General features: G+C 39.2%; 2 protein-coding genes across 10 annotated transcripts in view; one reads left to right on the forward strand and one right to left on the reverse strand.

Annotated features, from left to right (window-relative positions):
* The window catches only part of NOC3L (NOC3 like DNA replication regulator), a 28,602-nt gene extending 13,289 nt beyond the window's left edge, over positions 1–15,313 (forward strand). The window contains exons 8-21 of the mRNA XM_048856996.2: positions 731–824; positions 1,159–1,334; positions 1,611–1,739; positions 2,534–2,665; positions 6,797–6,877; positions 7,792–7,892; positions 8,385–8,457; positions 8,556–8,619; positions 8,711–8,782; positions 10,003–10,184; positions 10,505–10,633; positions 12,392–12,489; positions 13,230–13,314; positions 14,849–15,313. Coding sequence (XP_048712953.1) covers positions 731–824; positions 1,159–1,334; positions 1,611–1,739; positions 2,534–2,665; positions 6,797–6,877; positions 7,792–7,892; positions 8,385–8,457; positions 8,556–8,619; positions 8,711–8,782; positions 10,003–10,184; positions 10,505–10,633; positions 12,392–12,489; positions 13,230–13,314; positions 14,849–14,980 — 1,548 coding nt within the window. The 3' untranslated portion in view covers positions 14,981–15,313. The remainder of the gene's footprint in view (positions 1–730; positions 825–1,158; positions 1,335–1,610; positions 1,740–2,533; positions 2,666–6,796; positions 6,878–7,791; positions 7,893–8,384; positions 8,458–8,555; positions 8,620–8,710; positions 8,783–10,002; positions 10,185–10,504; positions 10,634–12,391; positions 12,490–13,229; positions 13,315–14,848) is intronic.
* A 1,183-nt stretch (positions 15,314–16,496) lies between these two features.
* Positions 16,497–25,649, reverse strand: part of PLCE1 (phospholipase C epsilon 1) — a 324,949-nt gene continuing 315,796 nt past the window's right edge. For 8 of the 9 annotated variants that reach the window (XM_075130951.1, XM_075130953.1, XM_075130952.1 and 5 more), the window contains 2 exons: positions 21,788–21,994; positions 16,497–20,827 (listed from right to left, as the gene is read on the reverse strand). In XM_075130951.1, coding sequence (XP_074987052.1) covers positions 21,821–21,994 — 174 coding nt within the window. In that variant the 3' untranslated portion in view covers positions 16,497–20,827; positions 21,788–21,820. Of the gene's footprint in view, positions 20,828–21,787; positions 24,068–25,649 lie in introns of those variants that run through there. The other variant, XM_075130958.1, reaches the window with a different exon arrangement.

A 25,649-nucleotide genomic window follows, 5' to 3' on the forward strand; every position in this document is an offset into this window, starting at 1 on the left:
CATATATGGGGACATCCAGGAAAATTAATCTGAATTAACTAAAGGTGTGAATTTGAAGTTAATTAGTTAAACTGCATTAAAATCCCTGTGTGGATGCTTTGATTTAGGATTAAAGTGGCCTTAATTTAATTTATTTTAACTCCTTTTGAAAGTGGTTTAAACTATACCAAATTAAGGCCACTTTAATGCTGAATAAGAGTGTTCACATGGGATTTAATGCAGTTTTACTAATCTACTTCAAATTCACACTTTAGTTAATTCAGATTAGTTTTCCTGGATGCCCCCGTGTAGATGCCCTTATATTGGATCAGATTTCAACAAGTATATTTAATTCTCTGCTAAATAAAGGCAGAATATCTTATTCTCCTGGATTTTTTGTAAAATGTTGGTTTAGAAGGTGTTTACCAATTGAGGTGGCACAACTCAGGATTCTGGCTTTGTTTTTCATAAAGGCAGTCCTATTCCCAAATCCCACGTAAATACTTGCTAGTGAAATAGATCTGGTGGGCAGAAAAAATCTCCAAGCACCAAAACTTGTACAGAAAAGTTAATTTTAATATATACCTGGGAAAGCTCTGTTAAAAACTAAACTTCATTGGATTAAAAAATAAAAATAAAACCAATCCCAAAAACAAGAAGAAAACCCAAAACACCAAACCTTATATTGGCAGTATTAGTTAACTGAAATACTTAGGTCTTTAAAAATAATTCACCTGTATCATGTTTACAGGTTAGAAAAGAAACTCAGAAACTAAGGGAGTTTGAAGAAAGCCTTGTGAGCCAGTACAAGTTTTACTTGGAAAATCTGGAACAAACAGTTAAAGGTATAGTGTGGATTTTCCTCATTTCTTAGTTAAGTACATTCCTAGATACAAGGTCCTGATCCTGCCGTCAATTACATATGCATAATCCCGTTGAACTGAAAGGGCCTAGTTGTGCGCACAAAGTTACTCGCCTATATAAGTGTTTGCAGAATAACTGTTTATCCTTGGAATGAATATTGCTTTCTGCACCTAACATTTTCTGATTGTTATTTCATAGAAAGCTGTACTTAAGATTGATTTTACTAAAACATCAGGAAAGCCGCCAGAAAAATACTCAAAAATAATGCAGTAGCTAAGGTTTGCATAATAATAACAAAAATAATATTTTATTCAGACTGGAAGCAGAGGAAGCTGAAGAAAAGTAACGTGATCTCATTAAAAGCATATAAAGGTCTGGCAGAGATTGCAGTCAAGTGTCTGTGTGAGCTTCTTGTGGTGCTGCCTCACTTCAATTTCCACAATAACATCATTGTCCTGATTGTACCTCTCATGAATGACGCATCAAAATTGGTGGGTATCTTTCTAATTATTTGTTTGATTTTAAGAGGCATTCTCTTATATGAAAAATATTTGATTTTTGAAAGTTAATTACAAAGCAACCGTAGCATGCCTCTCTTTTCAACACTTTTTCTCTCTCTCTCTGTACTTGACTTTTTTATTGAAAATGGATATTCACACCATTGTAAATTTTGACATAGAAACTTAGTTGAGTAACTATTGGGATGAACTTGTCTCTTTTTTTTTTATATAATTTTATGAGAATAAACATTTCAATTCACTTTACAGATTTCTGAAATGTGTTGTGAAGCTGTAAAGAAGCTCTTTAAACAAGACAAACTGGGCTCTGTTTCTCTGGGTGTTGTTAAGGTGATTTCTGGCCTTGTAAAAAGCAGAAATTATGATGTTAGACCTGAGGTAAGTTTCTTTCTGTTGTACTTCAGAATTGTTTTTGACAATGGCAAAAATAGCAAAAGTCTATACTTAGGAAAGCTATCCAGTATTTCTTCGCTTTTCCTGAGCATGGAACAAGTTTAGGGCTTCTTGACTTCCCTTAAAAAGGAGACAAGGGGTGTAGTCTGTTAGATTGACAAACCTGATGCATTTAAAGAACCTCCTCTTACTGCTTTTTGCTAGGTATAACTAATTTTGTGCCTTAGCTTTTCTGATTTTGTCCCTTCATGCTTGTGCTGCTCTTTTGTACTCCTTGGTTATTCATGTTTCCTCTTTTTGTAAACTTCATTTTTTATTTTCAGATAATTAAATAGCTTCTGATGAAGCCATATTGGACTCTTACTAGTTGTCCTATCTTTCCTTTGCATCGGGATAGTTTGCAGTTGCGCCTACAAGGGGTGTAGTCTGTTTGACAAATAAATTAAGGCATGCTCAAGTTATGGGTTCTAGTCACTGGATTTAAGCCAAGAAAATAGGTTAAGGTGACCAAATATGTTGCAGGAGCCAGAGTTTTAAGTGACCGTGACTATAAGGAAGACTGCTGTTAATTAATATTTTATGAAAACGCATTGTGTATGTTTTCTAATTAACTATATAAAATTGTATGAAGATTCTCCAGTATTACAGGACAAAAGCTCAGTCAGACACACCCATTCTTGAAGTTCCTGATGTGGATAATCTGCTGTTGTAAATTTGCTGCACGTGACTTTGTTAAACTTCAGGCACTAAATATTTTCTGGTTTCTTTGTCAATTTTAGGTGCTAAAAATATTCCTTCATCTAAGAATTAAAGAAGTAGAAGTAAAAAAAGACACAGAAGACATTACTGCAAAGAAAAAGTTCATGTCCTGTAAGGAGAAAAGGAAAAATCTTTCAAGGATGCAAAGAAAGGTATAATAGAAACGGATTCCTGTTACCTTTGTTATCCTTTGGCGCTGGTAAATGCGTTGCATTATCACTGTGTATAGAGCATTTTGGGGCACATCAAGGAATTTTTAATCTTCCTAATTCTGTCCTTTTCCCTATATTTATTATAATAATTAGCAAAACTTCTGATAGTGACTCAGTTCTGTTTATTAGTTGGTGGGAAGGGGATGTTCAGAAAACGAGCTACCCTCCAGTTACCCTTCTGCCATCATTAAGACAACTTCATTCCACCATGGAACTCGCAAAGGATCAGCAGAGCACTGAACACGGTTATTCCAGACACCTGTGGACCCTGGGCCTCCAAATTTAGTGAGAAGTGGAATTTTTTAATTTGCCAGAATATTTAATGTCTTTAAAATGAATAACCAATTTATTTGAGCATAAGCTTTCGTGAGCTACAGCTCACTTCATCGGATGCATACTGTGGAAACTGCAGAAGACATTATATACACAGAGACCATGAAACAATACCTCCTCCCACCCCACTCTCCTGCTGGTAATAGCTTATCTAAAGTGATCACTCTCCTTACAATGTGTATGATAATCAAGCTGGGCCATTTCCAGCACAAATCCAGGTTTTCTCACCCTCCCCCCCACAAACTCACTCTCCTGTGCTGGAAATGGCCCAACTTGATTATCATACACATTGTAAGGAGAGTGATCACTTTAGATAAGCTATTACCAGCAGGAGAGTGGGGTGGGAGGAGGTATTGTTTCATGGTCTCTGTGTATATAATGTCTTCTGCAGTTTCCACAGTATGCATCCGATGAAGTGAGCTGTAGCTCACGAAAGCTCATGCTCAAATAAATTGGTTAGTCTCTAAGGTGCCACAAGTACTCCTTTTCTTTTTGCGAATACAGACTAACACGGCTGTTATAGAATCATAGAATATAAGGGTTGGAAGGGACCCCAGAAGGTCATCTTGTCCAACCCCCTGCTCGAAGCAGGACCAATTCCCAGTTAAATCATCCCAGCCAGGGCTTTGTCAAGCCTGACCTTAAAAACCTCTAAGGAAGGAGATTCTACCACCTCCCTAGGTAACGCATTCCAGTGTTTCACCACCCTCTTAGTGAAAAAGTTTTTCCTAATATCCAATCTAAACCTCCCCCACTGCAACTTGAGACCATTACTCCTCGTTCTGTCATCTGATACCATTGAGAACAGTCTAGAGCCATCCTCTTTGGAACCCCCTTTCAGGTAGTTGAAAGCAGCTCATCAAATCCCCCCTCATTCTTCTCTTCTGCAGGCTGAACAATCCCAGCTCCCTCAGCCTCTCCTCATAAGTCATGTGTTCCAGACCCCTAATCATTTTTGTTGCCCTTCGCTGGACTCTCTCCAATTTATCCACATCCTTCTTGAAGTGTGGGGCCCAAAACTGGACACAGTACTCCAGATGAGGCCTCACCAATGTTGAATAGAGGGGAACGATCACGTCCCTCGATCTGCTCGCTATGCCCCTACTTATACATCCCAAAATGCCATTGGCCTTCTTGGCAACAAGGGCACACTGCTGACTCATATCCAGCTTCTCGTCCACTGTCACCCCTAGGTCCTTTTCCGCAGAACTGCTGCCTAGCCATTCGGTCCCTAGTCTGTAGCTGTGCATTGGGTTCTTCCGTCCTAAGTGCAGGACCCTGCACTTATCCTTATTGAACCTCATCAGATTTCTTTTGGCCCAATCCTCCAATTTGTCTAGGTCCTTCTGTATCCTATCCCTCCCCTCCAGCGTATCTACCACTCCTCCCAGTTTAGTATCATCCGCAAATTTGCTGAGAGTGCAATCCACACCATCCTCCAGATCATTTATGAAGATATTCATAGATTCATAGATATTTAGGCCAGAAGGGACCATTATGATCATCTAGTCTGACCTCCTGCACAATGCAGGCCACAGAATTTCACCCACCACTCCTAAAAAAGACCTCACACCTATATCTGTGCTATTGAAGTCCTCAAATTGTAGTTTGAAGACCTCAAGGAGCAGAGAATCCTCCAGCAAGTGACCCGTGCCCCATGCTACAGAGGAAGGCGAAAAACCTCCAGGGCCTTCCAATCTACCCTGGAGGAAAATTCCTTCCCGACCCCAAATATGGCGATCAGCTAAACCCTGAGCATATGGGCAAGATTCATCAGCCAGATACTACAGAAAATTCTTTCCCGGGTAACTTGGATCTTACCCCATCTAAAAACCCTGTTGAACAAAACCGGCCCCAGGACCGACCCTTGGGGCACTCCACTTGATACCGGCTGCCAACTAGACTTGGAGCCATTGATAACTACCCGTTGAGCCCGACAATCTAGCCAGCTTTCTACCCACCTTGTAGTGCATTCATCCAGCCCATACTTCCTTAACTTGCTGACAAGAATACTGTGGGAGACCGTGTCAAAAGCTTTGCTAAAGTCAAGATACAATACATCCACTGCTTTCCCTTCATCCACAGAACCAGTAATCTCATCATAGAAGGCGATTAGATTAGTCAGGCATGACCTTCCCTTGGTGAATCCATGCTGGCTGTTCCTGATCACTTTCCTCTCATGCAAGTGCTTCAGGATTGATTCTTTGAGGACCTGCTCCATGATTTTTCCAGGGACTGAAGTGAGGCTGACTGGCCTGTAGTTCCCAGGATCCTCCTTCTTCCCTTTTTTAAAGATTGGCACTACATTAGCCTTTTTCCAGTCATCCGGGACTTCCCCGGTTCGCCACGAGTTTTCAAAGATAATGGCCAATGGCTCTGCAATCACAGCCGCCAGTTCCTTCAGCACTCTCGGATGCAACTCGTCCAGCCCCATGGACTTGTGCACGTCCAGCTTTTCTAAATAGTCCCTAACCACCTCTATCTCCACAGAGGGCTGTCCATCTCTTCCCCATTTTGTGATGCCCAGCGTAGCAGTCTGGGAGCTGACCTTGTTAGTGAAAACAGAGGCAAAAAAAGCATTGAGTACATTAGCTTTTTCCACATCCTCTGTCACTAGTTTGCCTCCCTCATTCAGTAAGGGGCCCACACATTCCTTGGCTTTCTTCTTGTTGCCAACATACCTGAAGAAACCCTTCTTGTTACTCTTGACATCTCTGGCTAGCTGCAGCTCCAGGTGCAATTTGGCCCTCCTGATAACATTCCTACATGCCCGAGCAATATTTTTATACTCTTCCCTGGTCATATGTCCAACCTTCCACTTCTTGTAAGCTTCTTTTTTATGTTTAAGATCCGCTAAGATTTCACCATTAAGCCAAGCTGGTCACCTGCCATATTTACTATTCTTTCGACTCATTGGGATGGTTTGTCCCTGTAACCTCAACAGGGATTCCTTGAAATACAGCCAGCTCTCCTGGACTCCTTTCCCCTTCAAGTTAGTCCCCCAGGGGATCCTGGCCATACGTTCCCTGAGGGAGTCGAAGTCTGCTTTCCTGAAGTCCAGGGTCCGTATTGTGCTGCTTACCTTTCTTCCCTGTGTCAGGATCCTGAACTCAACCAACTCATGGTCACTGCCTCCCAGATTCCCATCCACTTTTGCTTCCCCCACTAATTCTACCCGGTTTGTGAGCAGCAGGTCAAGAAAAGCGCCCCCCCTAGTTGGCTCCTCTAGCACTTGCGCCAGGAAATTGTCCCCTACGCTTTCCAAAAACTTCCTGGATTGTCTATGCACCGCTGTATTGCTCTCCCAGCAGATATCAGGAAAATTAAAGTCACCCATGAGAATCAGGGCATGCGATCCAGTAGCTTCCGTGAGCTGCCGGAAGAAAGCCTCATCTACCTCATCCCCCTGGTCCGGTGGTCTATAGCAGACTCCCACCACTACATCACTCTTGTTGCACACACTTCTAAACTTAATCCAGAGACACTCAGGTTTTTCTGCAGTTTCGTACCGGAGCTCTGAGCAGTCATACTGCTCCCTTACATACAGTGCTACTCCCCCACCTTTTCTGCCCTGCCTGTCCTTCCTGAACAGTTTATAACCATCCATGACAGTACTCCAGTCATGTGAGTTATCCCACCAAGTCTCTGTTATTCCGATCACGTCATAGTTCTTTGACATCACCAGGACCTCCAGTTCTCCCTGTTAATCTGAAACCTTTAAAATGAATATATTTTCAGTGGAAGAAAGCAGAAGAGAAGCTGGAACGAGAACTCCTGGAAGCAGAAGCCTCTGAGAGTAAAGAAAAAAAACTGAAACTGGTAGGGAATTGGAGAAATTTTTTTTCTGCTTTTGCATGTATTCTTGCAAGCAATTAAAACTAGTTGTCTGAAGTCTATTTTGTGGTCCAATTTGTTGTCTTTTCTTTGTCACATTAGCTCAGTAGGTAAGTGATACGGGGTATGGAAGACCTCTTCTCAGGCAGAAAGGGTATTGTATGTCATGAGATAGGATCTGGGGAGGGTTCATTTTTTGCAACTAACAGACCTAGCTGTGTTGAGGAGACTGAAATTATAAAAACACAGGTGGAGCACAAAGAAAGGAAAATGATGCCTCTAATTTGTAACTCACTGACTAGGTTACAGTTTACAGCAGAGGGCTCCAGTAAGGTGGAATTACTTGAATCTGTAATAGGGTTCCTTTGTGTGTGTCAGAAAAATTCTGCTGCTAGTAGCAATGTTTATTATGATGTCAGTTTTCAGTTTCAGTTGTGTAGTCCTTACCCCAGGGTGACAGGCACACTGACAGCCTGACACTGCCTATTTAGAACAGCGTCCCTTTAAATATGTACAGCTGTTCAGTATCAGTTTGTTGGCATTTATTTCCTTTTATTTATATTTAAGTAGGTCTTCTCAATTCTTTGTTTGAATGAGATGTTGTATCAAAGTGGAATTTAAAAGCATGATTTATGTTGGTCAAATTTAAAAATATTGCCATTAATTTTAGTTTACTACAGAATCTAAAATCCACCTGCTGACTCAATAACATGTGACTGTATCCTTTGTGATAGGAATTTTTGGACCGCTATATTTGTAATTATTAGGATTTGGGGGGCTGGTGAGTTCAAAATTCAAAAAAGTAAGAGGAAAAGGAAAGTTTTGAGTTTAGTTTAAATGAATCAGCAATACCTGTTTTCTGTGCATACTGATATGATTTTATGTACTTTTTCCCACAGCACACAGAGACTCTGAATATTGTATTTTTAACTTACTTCCGAATACTGAAGAAAGTACAGAAATCCCTTCTTTTGCCTACGGTACTGGAAGGTCTTGCAAAGTAAGAGCTATGAGTCAATATTTTTTTTTCTATATATTTTAGAAAAAATGAGTCAGTAAAAAGACATTTTAAGAATCTTTTTTATGAGCAATTCAACTGCATGTAGGATATATGAATAAAGCACACCAAAATTCATCAGTTTGTATATTTGAGCATTTCTAACGTCTTTCATTCTAGTATCTAATTGTCAGTATGGGCCTTACATGACAAAAATCCTTCAAATCATGAGGTGATTTGCATTATTTATTCTGGTTTGTTAATAAAGAAATTGATAGTCGTTCTTTGCTCTGTGCAGTAGCGTTAATGAAAAGTTAAGATATGCCTCTAGGCATTGCATTACCAAGCTGTGCGAATATAGAGTAGATTTAAGAGGGCATTTGATGAAAGTAGAGGATGAAGATGTAGTCTTTGGTGGGTCACAGAATGCTTTGAATGAGCTTGCAGAGAAAATTGTCTATAATTACAGAAAAATAAAAATCTCCCTGATTCTAGGTTTGCCCATCTCATAAATGTAGAATTTTTTGATGACCTGTTGGTTGTTCTACATTCTCTCATTGCATCTGGGGTAAGTTGAGCTTTTTCCTAATGAGGTAATTTCTTGAGACATTTTTTTAAAAATGAAGCTTTATCTACTGTGCATCAGCTATTCTTTTGTATTCCCAGGATCTAAGCTATCGGGAGAGCCTTCATTGCGTTCTCACTGCTTTTCATATTCTGTCTGGACAAGGTAAGTTCTCTAAAATATAAACTTTATAATTTGATTTTAGATGATAGGTTAGTGAAGTAAACCTACTTATTTGGGATTATTTTTTAAATAGGTGATGTTCTTAACATTGACCCTTCAAAGTTCTACAGTCACCTTTACAGGACACTATTTAGGCTACATGCGGGTAAGTTCAGCGTCTTATTTTAACATCTGAACACATAGACTGTTTATTTTATTTGTATGATACTCTTAAAAATGCTAATTTTAAGATGCCTTTGCCATCCTTTTACAGAAACAGATAACAAATTTGTTTTAACTTCTTAGTTCTTCTCTCAAGTTAGTATATATATTATGGCATTACTTAGTACCAATTTCAAATAGCGTCAGATTTCATTAGTGGCTAGTGAGTGACTTTGGATCAGCGTCTAACCCAGGCATGGGTAACTTTAAGGTAGCACAGGGCCACAAAATCCACTAAAACCCTCTGGTGGGCTGATGGGTGTGACCGGGGGAATGTCATGTCCTGCCGCCTAGGAGAGGGGTTGGAGAGCATATCTGCCTCACACGCATCCTGCGGCAACAGCTACTGTCCTGTGGAGCTTGGGCTGGGCCTGACTTTCTGCTCCGGTCCACTGGCTCTTGCTACAGCATCATATGATGTGTATGTATGCAGGCGGGGCCCTCCCACCTTTTCCTGCCCTTGGCATTGCTGGGTTGCTTGCCCTGAGCTGGGCTGTGGTGGACCAAATAAAATGATCTGGCGGACCGGATGCTGCTGGTGGCCCATCCCTGATCTAACCTCTCTTCATAGAAATCTGTCTTTTGACTCCATATTACTTGATTCTTTGCAAAGGCAATTGAAATCTCTGTTGATCTTTTGAAAGTTTTATATTTTCAACATTAATTGCTTTTAATATGTGCTTTAACACTTTATGAAAAGATGCCTATTAAAGTAAGGATTAATTTAGTTAAAATGGGTTTCATTAATTTGTATAGGAGGAGCTCATGAATTAACTATATGTTGTACATTGTTTTTATTGTATATGCATCCAAAACACTGGATGAGTACACTTTTTTATAATTATAAATAATTGATAGAATGATCAGTGTAATTAGGACCAAAAGAATCTTTGTGAATTTAAGCATCCTTGTTTGAATAAGTGCATTGTTAAAAGAAGCACAGATATACTGAGTCTGCTCAAAGCAGGAATAGTTTTTTAAAAGTAGATGTGTGTTTTTGTCTATCATGTTAATAACCACTGTTTGTTGAACTATTATTTATGCTTTAGTACAATATTCTAGGGCTCTAATTTCTAAACAACATCCTTCATAGAATATTTTCTTTCTCATGTGGAAGGTCTCTTGTTGCCTTTAAATGGGTTTTTGCATATTCTGTTTTTTGAGGTGCTACGAATGATGACATGGTGATAGTGCTTCAGTGCCTGGATGTAATGCTTACCAAACGTAGGAAACAGGTTTCCCAGCAACGAGCCCTTGCTTTCATAAAGCGACTTTCCACACTTGCTCTCCATGTCCTTCCAAATTCCAGTGTTGGGATCTTGGCAACCAACAGAATATTGATGCAAGTAAGTTCTTAGTCACTTGCTGGAATGGAAAATTTCTTATTTGATTATTTCCTTTCTGCTAGCAGTGTCTCCTCCAGAATTGTGGGAGACACTGGGCTGCAGAATTTGCTAGTCCATGAATTGTTATGTAATATTACAATTTTTTTTTTTTTTTTACTACAGAATATTTTGACATTTTAAACATGAAAATAGGATTTCCTTAAGTACTGCTGAGTCTGAATAGAGCTGAATGTTTGGTTACACTCTTGAACTTGCATTACCATGTTATATGCATTAAACTTCTGTGAGATAATCAATTTTTCTGTGTGATGGTGTGATAGACGTTCCCAAAAACAGACCTCCTGCTAGATAATGAGGCTCAAGGCAGTGGACTGTATCTCCCCGAACTGGATGAGCCAGAGTGTTGCAATGCTCAGAACACAGCCCTGTGGGAATTACATGCACTCCGGGTGAGTTACTATTTGGGTAATTCTGGGGAGCTGGCTAAATGTTTATATACTTAACTAAATACAGAGCTCAGATCAATGCTGTAATCTCTAGGCTGTGTACTCTAGATGAATGACATACCCTTGTCTAACTTCTGCTAACACAATACTCTGTTTGTTACAACAGTATTTCCAGATAGGTTGTTGGGATGGTGGCTGATGAAATCTTGTGTTCTGTGTATCCTTTCTGTGTATTTATGCTAGGAGGTCTCATGTTCTGTGGCTAGTGTAGGTCAAACGTGTTGCACACCCCAGGTCTACTTGCATCCCTCCATTCTTCCCTACAATCTCCCTGTGTGGCACCCTGTTTCAGGGCCTCCCTGCAACTCCCCCCAACTCCTCCTTCATCACAGGCACTCTGTGTGCCCCCATCCACTCCTCTGCCATAGGCCATGGGTTCTGTGTGTGTTCCATGTCCCCCTCTCCATGTACCATGGCAGGGGCTCTGTGCGCACCCTCATTCCCCACTTATTGACCATGACATGGTCCCTTTATTCCTCCCCATTCCAGGTCCCTGCCTCTCCCCCTTCCTCCAGTGCCACTTTCCCTTCCCTGTCTCCTATGCTTCCCGTGCTGTGGATCCCTGCTTCCCTGCCAATCCACCCAGTATCTTCCCTTCCCCCTGCTTCCCTCATTACCACCACTTTTCACCCACACCCCTCAGTTCTCTCTGGATCTCTACGTCCCCTGCTACCTAAACCCTGCAGTCCTAGATTCTCTCCACCCCACCCCTCTCAAAATCCTCCCTGAAAGGCTTTCTTCTTTTTTTTCTTTTCTTCAATTTATTTGGTTAGTCTCTAAGGTGCCACAAGTACTCCTTTTCTTTTTGCAAATACAGACTAACACGGCTGTTACTCTGAAACCTTCTTTATGGTAGAATCCAAACTTCCGGCATAGCAGGTTAATGTGCTGCCTTTGATATGTATAGGCAGCAGCAGGGGGCGCGGCAGAGAGATTCCTCTGCCTCAGTCTGGTGGTATTGATTTTTCCTGTGATTCAGTCTTTTCCGGTCTTCTAATCTGCACCAGAATCAATAGGTTTGTGCCCACCAGTACCTAGAACATTTCTGTTAATTTTGAAGTTGATTGGGATGTGGCATTGCAAAGTTATTGTGTTGCAGATAAACAGAGAAATGATACGGAGTTGAGTGTTAGATCTTGCTTTGCTCCACCAACTAGACAAATTAAAAACAAGTGAACTGGCTTTAAATTATTATACTGAGATTAATTACCCATCTGAGGCAGGGACAAAGATGGCAGTAAGGGAAATCTTACCATTAACCTGTTTGTGTGATAAATTGTTTCAGTGGAGCTGGTAGCCTAATGGAAACCTTTATGGCCCTTATGTTTTATCAGTATGCTTTTAATATAGCCTACTCATTCCAGAAATTATATTTAACGCCTATCTCTGCAAATATGTAATGGAAAATGTTTGTCTATAATCCTGGCTAGAACTATCTACTGGAAGAAAAAGAGTTAAGATTAACTATAGTGAAACTGTCATGGACATTGCATCCAAACTATTTGTGTGGTTTTATGGGTTGGTAACATAGCATGTGTAACCCTTAGAACACTGGCTAATCCTTAGTCTCATCCTGAAACAGAAAAGAAGTTTGCTGAAAGTATTCTATGCAGTGTATAAATACAGTATTATTATTATTGGCGAAGTACATACATAAGTACCTACTATTCTATCCTTCACCAATCCCCTTCTTCCTTTCAGAGACACTATCATCCGACAGTGCAGAAATTTGCAGATCACCTTATTGCTGGAGCTCCAGCTGAAGGTTCAGAAGCTCTCAGACCAGATCTGAGCCGAAGGTGGGATATACGGTGGATATGTTTTGAAAAATAGTTCACTGGCAAAGTAGAAGCTGTTTGTTTTGTGTTATAAGATTCCTCAGTAAGTAATTTTCCATATGCTTCAAGAAAATTATTTTTGAAGAACAAAAGTATGATGGTTCTTTTATAAGTACCAAAAGCTGGCTGCTTTCTCTAAGGGCTTGTTTCCTGGCCATGCAGAGGATAAAAGTCCTGAAAATGCAGCATACTCTGCCCTCATAGGAGCAAAAGCACTTGGTGTTGCATAGTAGCAGCCCAGGGATCTTAATAAGGAGCAGTGTTGCTGGGCTGCGACAGTCCAATGAAAAACAATTGTGGTGCCGGGTTCTGGAGTATGTACTGATGGAAATTAGTGTGAGGATAGATGACTGTGGAACTTTGTCAGGCATGCATAGCAATAGTCTCTGTGAGCTGGACTCCTAATCTCCCTCATTTCCATCTTCGTTCATACCTCAGCTATGTAGTTAATCTCAGTATAATAATTTACAGCCACTTTACATGCTTTTAATTTGTCTATTTGTCCTATCTCTACATTTCTGATTCATATAACTTTTCCAATTGATATTCTGTATTACCAGGTATTCTTCCCTTGCAGGTCTGAAGTAGTGATTGAGGAGCAGGTTACTTTGAGTTCATAGAGTACTGAAGTGAGACTTGTTTTATGGACATATACTTTGTACGGTTTCTTTTAATTGTGTAAAACTGATCTTGTGTTACAGGTCTGGCACAGAACTTTTTGAGACATATAATATGAAAGGAATGACTTTTAATCCTCCTGTAGCATCAGTTACACCTAGAAAAAAGGTACTGTCTCTTTCAACATCCTTTCTTAAACACACGTGTTCACAAATAGATACTAGAACTCCTGACTCACTGCTCAGCACCAAGGGGTTTTGACTGTATGGCCAGATTTCCCAGCTAAGTTCTCTTTACTGGTGTGAATATTGTTGACTGCTGACTGTGAAAGAAGAGAAATGGTATGAATAGTTCCATCTCCCATAGGACGAGCATGTGTAGTAACACAAATGTAGTGTCTGTTACTTTTCAGATCTGTAATGCTGTCTTGTGGCTGAGTGCAAGTTTGCTTCTGTTGCCTTTGTGTCAAAGCCCTTTCTTGTCTCAGAGTCTGAAATCAGCAGGATGGCCAAGTTCCCAGAGCCCTGATTCAGCATACAGAGTGGGAAGTGGCCACCATCAGTGCCAGTGTGTAACTGAAAAGTGTAAATATAAGAGGGGAACATAGAGCTTTTATGGGAGAAAGAAAAAAGTTAACATGTCTCAGAGCTTCACTATGAAACATTCTCCACTGACAGCTCCTACTACATGTTACACAAGTGCTCTCCCTTTTACAACGTGAGACTTTATCCCCACTTTCTCTTTTGAAAGTGTGGTAACCTATGAATTGCAATGGAGTCTCCTGCTGATAATCTACTAATATCAGCAAAGTCCTCTGACACCACAGAATTTCCTTATTAAATAAGTAACTGAGTCCTCTGAAAATGACTTGTAAACTTGCCTGTTCCCCTGGATTATCACATCAGTTGCATGTCTGGCAGAGAGGCACTGGGATTGGCAGATGGAAGTAGAACTGTCTAGTACTTGAGTGAGAATATGTAGCATGTAATACCTCTGAAAATAGTTAACAAAAAAAATCAGTAACTCTACATTGTTTTACGTTAAAGTGACTTAGGTCTCTTAAATTTAATTTGGGGTCTTGTTTATTGCTTAAGAAACTTATTGCTTCTCTAACAAACTCTGACCATATCTCAGTTTTGCCATACCATGCATGGCCCACTTGCTTCTCCTCTGGAGTCTGTCCGCCATAGGCCTTTGCAACATATCTCAGTGGGACAGAGCACTTCTGTCCAGGCTCTTTGACAGAAACCATGAGTGGAGATTCAGGCTTCTTTTGCCTTCTGTGCCTCTCCTTAGAGGCTAGAGGACAGATTTTTGAGAGGTAGTCAGTGTGTGGGTGTTTCAAACTGTAGTATTCTTAAAAGTAAGAGTTATTAAAAATGGAGAGGAAATCAAAAAAGTTTGTATGATGTTAGCCAAAGGCTGATGTGGCAAGCTCCCCTTAGCTTAGTTACAAAGAAGAAAGGAAAAACTTGCATGTCTAGAAAGCAAGTCCTTTCTCTGACCTCCCCTGCTCAGACTGACAGGCTCTCCCTGCTACATGAATAGGGATCAGTGAACATTTGGTGTCCTCGCCTTCAGAAGGTGGTCTAGGGAAGGAAAAATAAAGTAGTAAAATATCACTTTGAGAAACCCCTATGTTGACCTTATTTAGATAGGTATTTTACATCATTTATACAACTAACATTTTGATTTTTTCCAGGATAAATTTCTTCAAGGGGATTCATTTCTAAATGAAGATTTAAAGGAATTGATTCAGACACATCTCAATGAGGCTGCTGTTCACAGACCCGTGGATTTTGCTAAACACTTAAAGGAATCATCCCTATCATAAGTATTACAACCCAGTATAATTGACTTCTTAATTGGGGTCTGGGAATAGCAGAAAGAAATTGTTGCCCATCATCTTTACAGGAATTCAGATGAAGTCCTGCTGTGGAAAGATAAAAATATATGATGCATTGCTGATGCACACGAAGTAATAGCAGTGTTTTGCAGTTACCTGTTGGTTAACTGAGAAGGTTGCATCCTCACAGGAACCATACTGAGCTGTAACAAAAGTAACTTCTGGAAGTATAAAAGTCTGGAGGCAGGTGACTTTAATATTGCTTGAGATGTATATTATTGCAATATTTTTTGTTTACATAAATATATATTTTGCAAGAGATTCATTGGGTTTATGTTTTACAACTAACTGAATGTATATTTTAGGAAGTATTCACACAGGATTGTGTTCTCTGATGCTTATTTTAAGACATCTGGGGACTCTGCATCCCAAGAGCAATAACTTGAACTATTTCTCTTGTCTAACTTGCCCTATCCATTAATCTCTCTCTTTTAAATGACTTTCTTTCAGTGAAATCCTCTTGGTACTTACTGGTCCATTGAAGGTATTTCAGAATTGGGCATCATGATATGCTAAATTCCAGTGCTACTCATGGTATTTTGGATGTCACTGAATGAGACATTCTGCAATATCTTCAGTGAACCGGCACTGTTAAAGAGATTCAGGGTAAAGATTTAAACTTTTTTTTTTTGTCTTATGAGTACATCCCCGCCCTTTGGTTAGCTTAGCATAAGTTGTGTTTTTAATGCCATTTTCATGTTGGCTTTGCAGATAAATTGCATGAAATAATTTAAAAGTGAGAGTTCTAACACTCACTTTACATATGACTTTGTGTAGAATTGATTTAGCGTGTGGTATGCTATGCAACAGAGGCTTCAGTTATGCAAGGTGGTGGTGGTTTGTATTATCGTAGCACCCGGGAGTCCTAGGAATGGACCAGGACCCCATTGTGCTAGGCACTGCACAATCTCGGAACAAAAAGATGGTCCCTGCCCTCAGGGGCTTTTCTCATGTGGCTGGTAACCTGCAACACTTAGAAAATGTTTCCTTTATTGTAGAACGGGTCAGACCTTTAGGTGCTACCATAATTACTGTGAAATCTATATTAAATATCTAATTTAATACCACCATGCTATCAATTTTCAATCAAAATAGGTTAAATAGTCCTAAGAAGTAAGACGTAAATGAAAAATATCTCACTTTTGAAGTAGGTACTAGTGAGTCCCTATAAATTAGTATATTTAAAAACCTATGTTTTCACTACCTGAACTGTAAAAAGGACCTATAGAATGCTTGTGGCTTTGTACAAATAGTATCCCACATAGTCTTCTGTGTCTCTTAGTAATTTATATGATCCCCCATCTCCATAGCATTTGAATACTTCTGTTCTTAAATAACTCTGTGAGGGGGTTTGGGAAGGTGATGTGATTTAAGGTTTGAAAACTTTAGAAAGTGTCCCCATTGCCAACAGTTTTGGCAGTTCAGGAAAGAACTACTAAAGGTCCACTTCTTAAACCATTTATTTTTCCAACATATACAAATATAAGTTTACTTTTCAAGTCAGAGAAAAAGTAGTCCAGGTGGAAAGTCAGTTTTAAAATACATAGTTTTTAAATTATGTAAAATTTATAAAAACTGGCACATACTGATAGAACATTGACAAAACATTTTGACACACTTTAAAGCAGCAGAATGAAGACGATTGCACAACTAACAAATTCAGTTTAATAGCCTATATATGTGTGAGAGAAATATTTACTGTTATTGTATTTTTTGTTTGTGTTTGTTACTTCTGTCAACTGTGTAGCACTGCAGCAATTATGAAATGTTTATCACAAATAGAAAACACTCCACCATCATTACATCTAATGGGCTAGCAACAACAAAGTGATTAATAATCATCTGCTGAAGCTAAATTGCATTCTGAGAGCTAGAGCAAAATCACTAACATTCAGAAGCTGAAGACTCAGTTTTGAAGTAAAAAGCCACTGACAAGTTCTCTTTTATAAAGCCGAGTTTAAAGAGAATTTGATCTTAATGTTGAGATACTTCTCTGTTAAACTCTTATTCTTGATAACTTGTTAGCGGTCTCTAGAGGCTAATCGTTATTTTCAGGAGATGGTTATTGAGACATTCCACCAACTAATATTAGTAATAATAATAAAACTAAAAACAAATGTGATGTATGTTTTTAAAATGTGACATAGTACTTTTATATCTTAAGGGTTTTTTTTTTAAAGTCGTCTTGAAACTTGAACACCAGCCAATACAACAATCCAGTTCCTGAAAACTGTGTAGTGTTGTAACACAGCCAAGACCTATGGCTTCCAACGTCAATCCCATACAAGCACCAATACCAGCATTCATTATACACTGAAACAAATACAGACAGACATAGGTAGGAAGGGTTAAAAAAAACATTTTAGTGTAGAATAAAGTGTTTTCTTTACAAAAGAGGTAACAGGAAGTTGACTGCCCATGGTGAGTCCTGCTATCATTTGTAGGGGTCTGGAAGGTTTATATTATATACTGTGGTAAATTATTTCCTATGAATAGTTTGTAATAAAAATGTTTCTTTATCAAACCCAGGTCCACAGATCCATATGATGGCATTTAGCCTGAACTGCCAGGGAGGCAGAACCACTGCTGTCCATCTATCAGACCCATTAATATGTATCTGTGGACTTGTATTTCTGAAGAAAGGAAACTTATGGGTAAGCGGGACAAATTTTCCTATTAACCAAACAGCTTGATGTTAAATCTGTTTATGGTATTTTAAATAAGTTAAAGCTGTTTAACACAAGAGTAATAGCTCTCTATTTCATTTGGGGGGATTTTTAGGCTAACGAAAATGGAAAGCTTATGTGCTTCCCCTACTTTCGTCTATGACCAAAACGACATGAATGCAATTAACTAATGCGGTGCTGATTAATCATCAAGATCCCTATTTTTTAAAACTTAAATAAATTGAGGTACTTTAATGAACCCCTCCTCCCCCAATTCAATATAATCAGTTTTGGAAAATTCTACCATGCCCACCTCCATAAAATGATTTTTTTTAAACTGAACAAGCAAAATGCTTGGTTTTCTCATTACCGCTATGCTTTTAAGTAGATTTTGTCCTGTGGCTGGTAAGTATTCATGACAGTTGGGCAAGGCTAAAATAACTAGCAAAGAGAAAATGTCCTTATGGATAAACCACATCATGCACTTTACACAGTGAGTGTATGCTAGTCACAAATAGTGCGAATCTGTTGCTTTTTAAAGGGCTACCAGACTTTGCCTGCTATAATCTAGGATGCTGAGGATGCCCTTATCTAAATTTTCTTTCAAGTCTAGTAGCAATGAGACATTAATATTTGTGGCATTCCTACACAAGAGTTCTCTCTCTGCTGGATCTGTAGTAGATTTACAAAAGCTTCTCCCAAATCTCTCTGGACCCAACCTTCTTACTTTCAGTGCTACTAGAAATAAGGGGAATCCATTTATCAAATGAAGGGTAAATTTTTTATTAAAAAAATATTTTCATGTGTCTAAATGGATTTAACAACCAATGCAGGTGATGGATATATATAAATGAAAAAGGGATCAGACCTTTATCTAAGCTCTATTCAAAGGACAATGAAAGATATACACTATCAATGCAAATATTGCTTGAAGGGGTAATGTGCATATAAAACACCATGTAATTTCACTTAATAATGGGCCTTGGAAGCTGAATTTCCTGTATCTCTCTCAGTGGGACTGGTTACTTTAGACATGGAAGGACTAGATAGAAGAGCAGCTATTTTTGTTCACCATAAACAGTCCTGAAAATTTTACCCTGAAGTAATTGAGAGGCCTAAGGTCCATTTTCAAAAAAGATGCAGATAGGTGACTAGTGGGATTTTCATAAGTGCCTAAGAAGCTTAAAGTCAGTGGCTGCTACATGGCTACTCACTTTTCAAAATATTATGTGTAATCTTCTCCCATGTAACTCTGAAAACCATGTTTAGACAAATGACATAGCACTGCTTGAAAATATTGCGAATTTCCCAGAATTCAGAACAGGCTTAGTTGCTATTTTTAAAATGGGATAAAGACAGGTGAATTTCAAAATAAGTGTGTAAGCTCCTGGGGATGCCTCAGTAAAGGAGTTTTGAATGTGTAGTTACATTTTTTTTTCCTAATGTTGGAATCAGCCTGAAGAGGGCACTTCCTGCACAGAAAAAGGTGAGAGTTGCTTTCTAACTTTCTCCTGCTTTTATTTGAACGCAGCATAGTTTCTGCACATTTAGAAATCAACTTATGACTTTTTAGTTTTAAATTTATTTCTTGGAGTCAGCAACTATAGTGCCTTGTCTAGATTGAGTACAGAGATATAGATTTTCACAAAATTACAACCTTAGAAATAGCATCTTTTTGTGCTAGAGGACATTTCTGGGGATGTAGACCCTCTAGCTAATATACAGGGTATTCATTCTCTGTGCTGAGCAGACTGCTTGAATCATCTCCCTGCATTTCATTCAACTTCAGGTTGTTTAATGGAGAGTTGCTTCTCTTACTGTCCTATAAATTTAGTTTAATTGATTTACTCATCTGCAGCAATCCCTGCATCAGACATATGATCTGAAGTATAGCCAAAGCTTATGCTGAACAGTTTAGTTACTAGACAAGGTTCTTATGTATGGACATCAGCAGTTTCAGTTGTGCCCTTACTTTGTATAAGTCAGTATGAACTGCTTTTGATTTACACTGAAGAAAATGATACAGCTATAACTAACTTCTTTAAAAAAAAAATCATGATTTCAAACATATACAAAACTTTACAGCAGTGCTTCTACATAAACAAAAAGTCAAGGTTTATATTGGAAAATAAATGGAGTAGCCTGGGTTATTTACACAACTATAATATTTTCCATTCTCTAACAAACACTAATGTTGAGATTATTTTACTATGATTTCAAAATTGAAACTTTAAGCAATTGCATGTTTCAAATAGTGTTTTTTTTTTCTGAATGTTTTTTTTCAGCAGAAAATTATTTTTCCCCTAAACCAAAAAAGAAAGGTATGATAAATATATTACACAGTGACTCATACCTTGGAACGTGAAAATAAATAATCATTCTTACTTGAAACACAAGCCTGGAAAACTAGAATTTGAATGAAGAAAATGTTGTTCCTTGTCAAAATATCACTATCAAGGAGGTGTATTTAGCTGTTTGTACATGATTATTTTGTGAAAATAGATATACTCAAAATGCTTACCATAGTTATTTATGGTTTATCACCAAAATTAAATATGTGATACCAAGAAAGTTACAGTCCATGTAAATCTTTTTACAATCACCTAACAGTGTTTAACAGGAACCATTAAAGGTGCATTATTTTCATACAATACACAGAACACTCTAGTTCTAATTCTCTTCCCTTAAAGCAATTAATTAAAATATCTTTTGTTTACAAAGTACAATTTAAGAAGTCTGCTTAATCTTCCTCTCCAGATTTTGCAGATGTGAAGATATTTGGGAAGAGAGGAATCTCTTTCAAATGCTGGCAAGCGTCTTTCCAAACATTAGAAACTGTAACATCCCACTCAGCATTACCAGATCTGTATCTGTCACCAAGAAGTACAGTCTGGATTAGGCCAAGCTAGTGCTGAATAGTTTAGGCCTCAGCAGTATCCTTCATGGAGAATGCAGAAAGCTCTCTTAAATCAGGAATCCGGATGTTGGTTCCAGTTATCACGTAAATGCAAGGCTATGTGGAAAAAGAGGGAATATGACAATCTCCCTCTGTTTTTGACAGCCTCAGCTTGGCTTTTTGCCTTCGCCATTTTAGGGCCTTTAAAATCACCTGGAAAGGGGAAGATGATGATAGCATTTAAATTCAAATACAAGTGTATAAATGGGTGCCTGCATACTATGAAATACATTTTTAAGGAATTTTGTAAACAAAATATTATTGGCAGCCTTATTACTTGAATTCTGATGAAGTGACACTGTAGATATAAATAGTATCTTGATAAATTGAGAATGAGTGGAAAGGAAATAGGGAAATTTATCACTGCTCCATGTGATAAGGGATTATTAAGAATTGTTTGGTACTGAGAGGTCACAGCTAATTAAGAAGAAAATCTTGCCCAGACACCTTACTAACTCCAAAAGATTTTTTCTGTCGTATACATAAATGGCACACTGTTGCCTTGAATTCTGTATTTGGTTTTGTCACTTTAGCTCAAACAAGCTAGAAGGAATATAAAAGATTCAGAAAAGGACAATAAAATTCTTAGAAACTCTGCCACAAACAGTTTACGTATGGAGAGAGGAGTAAGAGATCACAGATCCATTATTATTAAATGCATATAAATTAATGTTTAGTAAAGTTCAGCTGTCCCATAACACGAAATGATGGCACCTCTTAATTAAGAGTGGGTGTGGAAGTAGCGGTTAGCACACTGCATTACTTGTGGAACTCACTGTCACAGTGTATGATGAAACCAGGTTGCATTCTAAGAGTCTTTTAAAAGGACTGGCCCTTGTCAGGTTACCTGATGGACCCTAGGACTCCTATGTTCCTAGCAATTTTCACGCCATTTATCTTTAGGCTTTCATAGGGGGACTAGACAGGACTGCCAATGCATAGTAATGTGTATAGGTTTATGCTTTTAGGTTATTACTCTGTACTGGCACAGAGAGTTTTCTGGCTGCTTATTGTATTTCACTATGGTTTACCAAGCACACTTTTGAAAAAATTGTACCTTGAAAAATCAACAGAGAGCACGTCTGATTTAGAAACAAGGAGCACACGTCATACCTGCAGCGAACATACTGCTGGCAATTACGGATGTTATTCCATATTGTCACTAAAGGTCAAACTGCCTGCAGATTTTTCATCTTTAGTATTGTCCGGTGAGCTCTGCAAAGGTGATGATGCAAAGCCCCGATACTGTTTACTTGACTTGGTTAATTTCTTAAGTTCACTGGCAAAAGAAATGCCTTTTCTTTTATCATCTCGTGCTGCCTGTAAAACAAACAAAAGAACCACAGACACTGGAAACAAGAATGTGTCAGCTCACTGATACTTTGAACTTTGAGGTTTGAAATATGGTTTGGATTTCATGTGAGAGCAAATAGCAGCATTTTTTGACATCTTCCCTATGTCAGGTTCACAAAAGCAGTGTCCTGACTGTCTCACATCAAAAATTATTTTAAAATTGCAGAAATAGAATGCTGCTTAACATGGCCTTAAGCCTTAGCAAGTCTGCTGCCTAGATACTCCTGACTGATACAGTATAGATAAGTAGATCAATTGTATTCAGGATTTGATTGTGATCACAATGTATTTCGTATCAATGCAATGCTGAAGAAGCAACATCTCTTTTGGGGAAAAGGAACCATATTCGCCCCTGCCATAGACATGCCACCAATTGGTAGAAGCATTACGTGGTTCAACCCTGCACTTAATATGCATTTTCTTCCTGCTACTTCACAAGTGTAAAGAGCTCCAGCCACAGCTGCTTTTCTGCTGACTGGGAATAAAGGCAACAAAATCACAGCAGTTCACAGGGATCTGTACAGCTATTATCTGAAATTGTACTTAGCCCAAGGTGATACAGCAGGGAAATGGGGATGCAGAGTTACAGGAATTAGAATAGGAGAACTAAGACAGATGGTCCTGAAAGGTTAAGATTTCTAGGTATTGTAGCAGAATTTGTATGGTGTAAAGTAGGGCCAAGGCTGCCTGCCAGTGGGTTTTAACAAGACCCTTTGTTTTTGGTTTTTATTTTGTTTACAATTGTCTGGGTGTTTATTACAAAAATGTAAAAAAAAAAGGTGAAAATTGGTGCAAAAAATTGACTTCACAGTTTTCTGGGTAATACAGGGTGATAGGAGGACAGGGGAAAAAAGCAGTGTATAGAGAAAAGTAAGATTACTTCTGACCCAGCTTCCCACTCTGGAAGGAGAGAGAGCGCAATTCAGTAACCTGGGCCCCCCAACCTCTCTTGGGGAGTGGTCAGCACTAACCTGGGTTACCAAGCCACCATCTCCCTGGTTCAGGATCTGCAGTACTTTGTTTTAGGAGTTGAGCACCCATGTACATGTGCGTCCATGTGTGTGTAACTTCCACTCCACTGCATTACATTTACACTTAGACTAACTTATTATTAACCAACACATTTACCTGATGTAATGTACTGGATTTTCTTCATATAATCAGTATTTTCACGTACTTTAGCAGTCCAGACTTTGGGTGAAAATAGCTTAAAAACTGATTAAATAGCTTTTATAAAACCTGGGACTTTTTCAGTTGAAAAACCAAAAATGAAGGGTTTAGGTTTTACAGTGGCAGGTGTTGTGATACTAAGCACCCCTGTATTCACACCCTACACATACTGCAATAATCTTTGCACAAAATATGCCTTTGAGGTATCATTTGAAAACTAATAACTCATCATTAATATCCTTGTGATGTATGTACATGGTGGGTATTAAGAGTTATGAATGCATGCTAGAATTATGACTAAAGTGTGCTTAAACCAAGCATGTCAGGTGGAGTTAGTTAAATAGGTCTGCCTTAGGTGTATTTGATTCTCTGTCCAGCCCAATCTTCAGACAAAGAAAATGAAGATCCATTTTTACATATTAGGTAAACAAAGCTATTAAGCTAACAAATGAGGGGAGAAACAGAATGGAGTGTCCTTCACCACCAGACAATCATGTTGCCTTCCTCACAGAAGAATACATTGCAATGGTTTATTGGGCTATAAAGGTGTGGGGAGGGAGGCGGGTGGGCGGGGGGGGCAGGGATTGAACCTTAAGTGATAAGCAAATTAATCAACTGATTGTATACAATAGTACTGTAAGTGTGCAGAAAACTAATGCTACACAATATTATTATTAACACTATCTGAGGAAATACAGATACTTTCATAATGATACTACATTTTAAAGTCTGTGGCCAAATGGGGAGAAACAGATTCCCTCCCAGACAGGAGAGAAGGCAGTTATTTACCTGTCTTCTATGTGAATTCTGATTGTATGTGGAATCAAAAGAATGGAAGGTTCATTTACATGCAGCAGGGTGGGAAGCCCACTAGAAGGGAAGAACAGCATGAGGTCATCCTGCTTCTTGAAACAAAGTAACTGAGCTTTGGAAGATATAAGCAAAGAAAGAAGCCATTTTTGGCATCCACCACTAGAGAGACACAAGGGAACAGAGCTCTAGCAAGCTGAGAAAGATGGGTTTTTCAGCTAAAGTGTGGCTGAAGTCTCCGTAAACTCAATACAGGTAAGAAACCTGCTTAGGCCAAGATCTTTCAATCCAGGAAGATAAAGAAAGCCAGCCCCTTGTGCGTCTCTAGAAAGTCCTGATTGAGGAAAAGTCAGCCATGGCTGAGAAGAAGAAAGATTGGTGAGAGGAACCATCTTGAACAAAGCCTATACCTTGCTAGATCAAGTTTTAGATGGGTGTTTTCACTTTTATTTGCTTGTAACTCTACCTTTATTCCTTTTACTTGGCATCACTTAACATCTGTTAATAAATTTTATTTTTTTTTACTGTAAACGAACTTAGTACGGTGTTTAGAGGAGTGTATTTACGCAAGTTAATAATGTGGTATGCTTGGGTGTCTTGAACAAAGGAACCATATTACTTTTCTGAACTATCCAGGAATGGACTGGACATTGCAGAGCACATGGTTTTGGGGAAATTCTGGAGTGGCTGTGTGGGGGGTCATCTTGCTGCTTGTCACGAAGGCAGGTGGAAACCAGCATGGGGCTGTAGACAGGCTGCTGGGATCAGAGCTGCTGTACTAGGTAGGGCTGTCTAGCACACACAGACTTCAGGGTGTGACTTGAATGTAGGCTGGTTTTGAGTGTCCCAGGCTGGGAGCTACAGCAGCAAAGTATTGTAAGATGCCCAGAGTTGCAGTAGAAGTAGTGACAACCCTCACTAGTATGGATTGCACCGGGAATCCACAACATTAGGTCCATTAGGTGAAGTAAATTAGTGGGAAAATAGCATTTTGCTCTGTGCTGCTGTCTTTCAGTGACTGATCTTGTATCATCTCCTGTAAGTTTTGTGCATTCTCACCTCCTAGCATGGTCAATAAAACATTGACATGAATATTGGGAGCACTCAGGGGTATCTCAACAATTTAGGTCCTCCAAACCCCTGCTCAACTGCCACTTCATCCATGGACGTGTGGATAGCCACCAAAGCCTGGCAGGATTCTAAGACTAACCATCCCTCTCCCCCAGTCTGTCTCACCCATTACAGTAGGTGTGCTCCAAGGCCACCGGATAGCATGCCTACCAGATCAGGGCACTTCCTTCTCTCTTAGTAGCCAATAGTCCAGTCACCAGGATGTGGGAGACCCCAGTTGAAATCCCTACTCACCAGGATGTGGAAGAGGCACTTGAACCTAGGTCTACCTCCAAGATGAGTGCCCTAACCCCTGGGGTATTCTGGGGTTGGTCTCTTGATGAAGCTGTTCCACTTTGTATAAAATATTTAAATATTCATTGGGCTCAAGGGTGAAAATTGACTCTATAGCCCAATGATTTGGGCGGTCTCCTAGGAGACCCAGGTTCCAGTCGATGTATAAAATATTCATTGGAGCAACGTGGAACAGCTTCAACAGGAAAAACTGAAACTCTCACCCAGAATACCCTAC

Source organism: Caretta caretta, chromosome 7 (assembly GCF_965140235.1).
Source record: "Caretta caretta isolate rCarCar2 chromosome 7, rCarCar1.hap1, whole genome shotgun sequence".
NCBI classification, from domain to species: domain Eukaryota; kingdom Metazoa; phylum Chordata; order Testudines; family Cheloniidae; genus Caretta; species Caretta caretta.